Source organism: Benincasa hispida, chromosome 5, assembly GCF_009727055.1.
Source record: "Benincasa hispida cultivar B227 chromosome 5, ASM972705v1, whole genome shotgun sequence".
Taxonomy (NCBI): Eukaryota; Viridiplantae; Streptophyta; class Magnoliopsida; order Cucurbitales; family Cucurbitaceae; genus Benincasa; species Benincasa hispida.
This window is the reverse complement of record NC_052353.1, coordinates 51440523-51448139: the sequence shown is the minus strand read 5'-3', so window position 1 is coordinate 51448139 and position 7617 is coordinate 51440523. Positions and strand designations below refer to the sequence as shown.

Genomic DNA, 7617 nt, shown 5'->3' with positions numbered 1-7617 from the left:
CAAGCAAGTACTTGTCTCTTCATAAACTATAATATCTCTAGTGACACACATACATTATAGTAGAAAAAGATATTATAATATTATTGAAAATTCTTTTAAGAATATAAAAGTACCCTTTTTGGCTTTTGGGAATTAAATACAAAACAGGGAAAAAATGGAAAATTGCAATTGGTAAAGCACATGCCAAGTAGGTTTTGATGCATTCAATTGGAGGGACCATTAATGCAGAGTGAAGGCCTAACTTCCTTGATAAAGGACAATGACCCATTTTCACTAATCCTTTTTTTTTTTTTTTTTCTAAAATTTATTCTTAGATTTTCTCTCTTTTTCTTTCTGCTCTATTTTTTTCATTATCATCTAAAAAAAGAAACCTTTTTTATTTTTTTTATTTTTAATTGGGCTAAGTCATTTTTCTCCTTCTCACACATGCTCACATCCATCCCATATCCTTCTCTTCTTCCTCTATCCATCTAAAAGAAGGGAAAGAAAAAAAAACCCAGAATCAGATTGTGAGAGTTCTAAAAAGTTTCCAGCTTTTTTGTGTTTCTCTTGCAGTAATCATTAATTTTGTTGTAATTTGAAGACCCCTTTTACCGATCTCTGTTTGTATGTTCTGGTAATTTCTTTCTTTAAACCTCTTGTACTTCTCCTCAGTTCTTCCCCTTTTTCTGTTGGTGTGTGGTTCATCTTCTTGGGAAAATTTTGGTTTGTGTAAAAGTATTGGCTGATTTTGACTTTAGGAACGTTTTTGCTGACTACCCTTTTGATTTTGTTTCTTGTTTGTTGCATCAAACTTTGTTATTGCTGAGCTCTTCTTCTTCATGTTTTGGTTATATTTATTCCCAAGTGGGTTGGTTTGATTGTCTGAATTTGTGTGTTTTTGCTATGGTTTTTCTCTTTTTTCTGACTAGCAATTATGATTGTGCAAAAGAGTTAGACGATTGATTTATTCAGTGTATGAAATCATTGCAGGATGCTAAGTCTATTTATTGTCGCCATGGTCCTCATGGGTCAGAATTGATTGTTCACGAAAGTTCTCTTCTCTTCCTCTTTATTCTCGTGCCGAGTATGAATTTGTGTTAGTTTCTTGAAGCTGGGGCCATGGTTAGTGGCCATACATTCCATTTAAAGGCAGGTTCAGGTTTCCTACATATCCTCAGTTTTCCAATTGTGTTCTTTTTTAATTTGCAGCTGAAATATTTGCCTTTTTTGGGCAGTTTCTTTTAACATAATTCTGGATTTTAGCAAATAGCTTATGCGGATTTTGTTGAGGGGGAAATCATGGGGGCATGGTATATATTTTCATTTGTCGGTTGGGTTCTTAATCTTTGTTTCGAGCTAACTGAATTCTCTTGCTATAAGTAACCACTTTGGAACTGCCTTTTTTTGGCATTTGTAGGGATTTCAGCAGTGATTTTGATCCTTTATTTTATGTGATTTTGATCTATTGCAGAAGCTGCATTTAGCTTGTTCATATAGTTGATTCTAGTTTTGGCAATCTAGAAGGATTTCTAAGGGAACGTTTCAAGGATCTGATTGCAGTATGGGTTACATATGTGATTTCTGTGGGCAACAAAGGTCGATTGTGTACTGCCGATCTGATGCTGCAGCTTTGTGCTTATCTTGTGACCGAAATGTTCACTCTGCTAATGCCTTGTCAAGGCGCCACTCAAGAACATTGTTATGTGATCGATGCCATTCACAAGCAGCATTTGTTAGATGTCCTGAAGAGAATATTTCACTTTGTCAAAATTGTGACTATATGGGGCATAGCTCATCTGCCTCCATTTCATCTCGAAAGAGGCAACCAATCAATTGCTACTCAGGCTGCCCGACGGCTGCAGAGCTCTCATCTATTTGGTCATTTGTTCTAGATCTCACTTCTGGAAGTGATGCTTGTGAGCAAGAATTAGGATTGATGAGCATTGCCGAAAATAGTGCAGTAAATGCTTGGGGCCCTGATGATAAAGCTGGTCAAAACGGATCTGGTGTAGATGAAAGCCATGAATTCGCAAGTGAAGATAAATCAATTTGGTATGGGTCATCTTCAATGCCTCACATTATGGACCAACCAATTACTAGGGATGCAACTTCACCCAAGGTATGTAACAATAAAAATTATTCTCCAGAAGTAAATTAAAACCGGATGGGTTTCTGCATCTGTTATGTTGTTTCATTTAATCCAAATCCTTCTCATATGGTGTGGTTTCCCCAAAATGCTTGATGTTAGACCTAACTAGTAGACAAAGTACATAGTCATAATTTTACCAAACTAAGTTGGAATGACAAGCCAACAAGCTCATAGACCCATAGTTTCATATCTTAATCTTAATGGCCATCTATCTACTTCTACCATATTAACACCTTATGGTTTTCTTTCTAAAAATGTTAGTAGATTGTAAGAACAGAATGTACAAGCAAACTTTCCAGTTGAGAAGTCCTAGGTTAGTGTCTTAATTGCCATTATCTGTCATGATTTTCATTTTGAAAGGTCGTGGTATCACTTAGTCGTTTGTAAGAATGGTATGTATAAGCCATTTTTGACGCTATGGATTTTTCATTTGACAAGTCAAACAATTTCTGGAACAACTGGAGAAGTTAAAAATTTCCACCAACTATTTTATTGAAAACCATAATTATTTTTCAAAGATGTACTTTTGTTGTGTATTTAAAATTATGATCAAGGATCCTCACTTTAATCTCCATTAGTGGATAGTTGTTACCTTTCACTTTGAAGTTGATATCGGGATCTGTCATTTTTTCCAACTGTTTTCTTTCTTCTGATCTCATATTGGAGAAATTATGGTTACCACTGTGCACAACGCAAAGTTATATACTGGAGCACTTCTTTTCAAAAGCCATTGTTTTTTGTTTTTTATTCAAGGAGTCATGGACCTTGCTGAATAAATATTTGGATACATATTGATTATCATTATCTTTCGACTCTGCAGTGAACTCTAAAACTTCACTTGTTATTTGTTGTTCTCTAAATTCTTAATATTCATTATGGTCAACTCTCATTTTTATAACTTGAAAATAATTCTGCCCTCCTATATTTTTCAAATGATGCAAAGTTGTTTTATATTTGCATAAATACTTTTAAATGGCTCTACAGGCAGCAGTGTGACTCTAGTTTACTTTGCTTGCTAAAATTACCCGATGATGACTTTTCGTGATGACCTTTATGTCTTAGAATTCAATAGTTTTTTCATAAGAATCTTTGCAAATTTCACACTATTAATATGCAGTTGCACTATCCTGGAACAAAAGGTCCTGAACTTGACATTGAAGATGACCTCTACGAGACTTTGAATATGGATGAAGATAGTTTGAATATTGAAAATTATGAAGAACTATTTGGTGTATCTCTCAGTTATTCTGAAGAACTGCTGGAGAATGGTGGTATTGATAGTTTGTTCAGGATGAAAAACTTATCTGCTGCTAAATCTGGTTGCCCTGGCGCAGCTCCTGCAGAGGTATCTCAGTCCCCTTGCAGCAATAGCTTTTTGATTGTTTATGGAAGTTAGTCTCTCATTGTTTCATGTCATTTGCTACCTAATTTCACGAGGATGTACACATTGGTAGTTGTTTCTCAAGGATAAATTTGTAAGGATTTGATAAATTACACACCACTTGATTTAAGTCTAAGCTATAACAAGCATTAAGATACCAGTAATTACACTTGAGTATACTTAACAATTTTGAGCTCTGAATTCAGAATTAAAACATGCTTATTGATAAGTACGCCTTCAGCATTGGATCCAAGAACTGTGTTGAACAACAAGACTCAAAGAACTCAACCCAACAGCCCCAAAACCTATTTGATCTCAACCCCTAAGATAGGCTAGAATACATATTACTTGGATGATCAAACAAGTGAGGGATTGGACAAAGCTCATGGCTCCATCAACCCTTATCTTTGAATCACTCCACAAGCAAGATTGATCAAGTCAAGCTTAAAAGATTCTAAACATGCAACCTAAACTTCATAGAATTGTAAAGAAACTTAGCTCTAGGCTAAAAGAAAGCTCAAAAACTCTTTTACTACCTATTTCCAAGTCTTTTATGCAAAGACAAATTACATGACATTACATAGCCTCAAAATTAAAACCCTTGAAGTAATTTGAAGGGTAGGTTCCTGAATTTGATGCTTCACTTGCACAAACGGAAGCTTGAGATGCAATTGAATACGTTTAATTGCAACCTATTCATATCATTTGCTCAACATGAATGCTTATAATTCAGGGGGTGTCAGGCGGTTTTGTTAACAATACGATGCAGCCTCCAAGCAGTAATGCAGCATCGGCAGATTCCGTAATGAGCACAAAGACTGAACCGGTCCTTTGTTATAACAATAAGCAAGAGCACTCCAGTTTATCGTTTTCTGGCATGACTGGAGAGAGTAGTGCAGGAGATCATCCAGACTGTGGAGCTTCATCAATGCTTCTAATGGGAGAGCCTCCATGGTGTTCCATGAGCACTGAGAGTTCCTTCCAGTCATCTAATCGCAGTGATGCTGTAATGCGCTATAAGGAAAAGAAGAAAGCTCGAAAGTGAGAATTTAAGATGAACTTTAGACATGTGCATGCATATGCAGTTTTTTTCTCTACCCATTCTGCATGTTCTTAACTTTTTTGCTTATAATGTTAGCACTTTCAAGTTGGAATTGAAATTCTGAATTATCACCAGTTACACAACATAAATTTCCAGAAAGAGCGATGAACTGTTGTGAATACTGTAAAAATCTTCCAGGCTAATGGTTAAAAGATGCTGAAAATAAGTATGGTTGTTTATTGTCTTTCTTAAATAGCTGTAAATAAGGTGCATACTCCCAAGTAGCTATAATCCCTTTTAGCTTCTTACATAATTATTTCATAAAGCTTTTGCATTATATTATCATTTATTGTTTGATCCTCTCATAGGTTTGAAAAGAAGGTGAGGTATGCCTCTCGCAAAGTTAGGGCTGATACTCGAAGACGTGTCAAGGGGCGCTTTGTCAAAGCTGGAGAAGCTTATGACTATGATCCATTGAATCAAACCAGAAGCTACTGAAAGTTCAACTTTTGGAATGAACATGAAAAAGGAAAAAAAAAGAGAAAAAAAAAAAGGATATGTGGCTTAAGGGTCCAACATTGTACTCCAATCGATGGATAAATATTGATATCTCAGTGTTGGACGGGAAGTATAGACGTATACAAACAAACCTGAGTTTCATCAGGTAGATGTACAAAAGCCGGGTCTAATAGCTCTATCGATACAACTCGTGGGGCCAAAAAATCTGTATCCATACCACCTAAAACTAACAAAAATATTGGCATCCAAGACAATGTACATTTCGGGGCTCTAAGTGATGGGTATAGTTTTCTTGGTTAATCAATGCAGCTTCAGCTCGTTTGCTATGTACTTAAAAGTTTGAAAAAAAAAAAAAAAAATACTGATCTGATCATTGGCTGGCAATGGCTGTGTTCACAATATGGAGGTCACCTCTTCCTCCTTGCTTTTGGCTACTTGACAAACATGGCTGCACCAAATTCACAGTTTCCAGGTAATCTTGATTCCCTTTTCAACTGACTTGTAAATTTGATAATCTGTTTATTTGCTGAGGTAGAAACATGCAGCCAGAACAATTATATTTGGGACAAAACTGAACTGTTGTAAGTTAAAATTTCCTTAATGGCACACAATGAATGTATATGTTGCAAAGATTGGTATTAGTATTTAACCAATTTTGTAGTCCATTTTCTCTCCTTTTTTACCCTCCAATTACTTTCACAGAGATATTAATAGTTTATATTCTGTCAAGAGCTCGTAAGTTCTTTGTGCAGGATGTCAGCAGTCGCATTGGAAAGTCCAAAAGGCATATAACCAAATCAAGCATCTATACACATGTTTCAATATGGAATTCACTATGTTTTTTCTTCTTATTTTCTATTTTTTTGGGGTCAAATTGAAATAAAGATGGGATTGAGAGTATAACATAGCCTAAACCTCACTCCTTGTGGTGGTTGACTTCAACATATTCTGAAAAGATGAGAATGTTATATTCTTTTAATAGGGTTAAAAGAGGACCACTTTGTTTAGATTCTTTTTTAATCATCTTTTCATTTTGATGAATGATTTAGACTCAACATGGTCAAGAATTAAGATTCTCTATTGAAAGAAGAACACGAAACTCGCTACAAATCACTTTTTAGTTCTATCTACTTGGTTTATAAATTTAAAAGATGTTTAATAAGGCTTTAAACTTTCCATTTTGTGCTCAACACGTTTATCAAGTTTCAATTTTGTACTTAATACGTTTATGAAGTTTTAATTTTGTGTCAAGTAAGTTCATGACTTAGTCAATGTTGGATCTTTTAGATAGTTGAATTTTTGTAGTTTTGTAGTTTTATTAAACAAGAAAAACTCAATTTTATATCTAATATATTAGATATTTTTTTAAAATTTTGAATATAAAAGAAACCTACAAGGCACAATTACCTGCAATTGAAAGCTCAATGACTAGTACACATTTTAAATGTTTTAAATAAAATTAAAAGTACAGAGAATTTCTAAATTTCCGACCTCTTTAGACATAAACTTAAAATTTAGGAATTAAGGCCATGTTTATGGAAGGGCAATGAATTTTGGTGTAATTCGAATTGGTTTATATTCATGGATCGATGGAAATGGGACTCAATTGTAATGATTATTTGATTGTAATTGATCACGTTTAACTATCATTATACAAAGGTAATCTAATATTTTTTTTCAAATTTTCAAACAATTGATGGAACCCCCATTTTCGCAAACATTTTGAAAACGTATATGGAACTTGATTGTCTTCTTCTACTTCTTGCTACATCGTCCAATTAAAACTTTAGGGTTTACCAATTGGGTGTTCGATCATCAGTAAGTACATCGTATCTGGTTATTATGCTCCATTAGTGGTTCATTGCACACCTTGAACATGTTCAATTTTTATGTTCATAACTTTTCAACTAGGGTTTATAAAAGTCGCAATTTTTTTTCTCCGATTTCCATGACCGTGTACATGGAGTTTAAGAAACTCAAAATCTATTTTACCATGGACACTGTAGTTGCATTGAAACAGTTGCATTGCATGTTATCTTTGTTCTACTGGAGTGTTATGAAGTTATCGTTTGTTGTATTGATTTGGTCAAACCTTTGCAGTTCATTATTCGTTCCATTTTCGTTACGTTATAAGTTACTGTTTCCGTTTCCTTTTCCGTTGTGGTTGGGGTTACTGTTTGCGATTGCGATATGTGTATGATTAGTAAACACATGAATGAAGTTGTGACCTTGATCCCCAATAGAAGCAGTAAATATGTATTACTACTGCAAACGATAACTCAAACGGTATGACTTAAAATATGTATACGTTTCTTAAAAATTATTACAGAGTTGACATGACACAACTTCAATATAAGATTCATGAGGCGAAAGTGGTATCCTACTCAGTACACCAATATGTCCCGTATCAAGCATGCCAACATTGTTATCAAGAGAAAGTTCAGTCCTGCACGATTGGATATGTTTAGAAGAACGATTTTCGGCCACTTTGTTGATATGAATATAACATTCAACAGTTTTTTTTTTTTTTTTTTTTTTTTGGGG

The 7617-nt window shown here is 34.5% G+C and overlaps 1 protein-coding gene across 5 annotated transcripts; it reads left to right on the top strand.

Annotated features, from left to right (window-relative positions):
* Positions 1–344: 344 nt before the first annotated feature.
* LOC120077853 (zinc finger protein CONSTANS-LIKE 9) lies at positions 345–6057 on the top strand. Of its 5 annotated transcripts, none has more exons than XM_039031930.1 (7): positions 345–616; positions 973–1135; positions 1218–1292; positions 1454–2101; positions 3249–3476; positions 4246–4553; positions 4923–5064. In XM_039031930.1, exons 4-7 carry the CDS (start codon positions 1544–1546, stop codon positions 5050–5052), a joined length of 1224 nt encoding a protein of 407 aa, XP_038887858.1. In that variant the 5' UTR covers positions 345–616; positions 973–1135; positions 1218–1292; positions 1454–1543; the 3' UTR covers positions 5053–5064. The 5 variants fall into 5 exon arrangements, 4 of the variants coding, with proteins under 4 accessions (XP_038887858.1, XP_038887857.1, XP_038887860.1 ...); XR_005481844.1 differs by lacking the exon at positions 1218–1292 and adding an exon at positions 5826–6057 and having other exon boundaries at positions 348–616; positions 973–1131; positions 4923–5545; XM_039031929.1 differs by lacking the exon at positions 1218–1292.
* The last annotated feature ends 1560 nt before the right edge of the window (positions 6058–7617 follow it).

Bases quoted from the DNA above. Each gene is read 5' to 3' on its own strand.
- LOC120077853 (XM_039031931.1), top strand. From the start codon at position 1,544: ATGGGTTACATATGTGATTTCTGTGGGCAACAAAGGTCGATTGTGTAC. The intron at 3,477-4,245 runs GTATCTCAGTCC...CTTATAATTCAG, and splicing joins CTGGCGCAGCTCCTGCAGAG to GGGGTGTCAGGCGGTTTTGT. The intron at 4,554-4,922 runs GTGAGAATTTAA...ATCCTCTCATAG, and splicing joins GAAAAGAAGAAAGCTCGAAA to GTTTGAAAAGAAGGTGAGGT.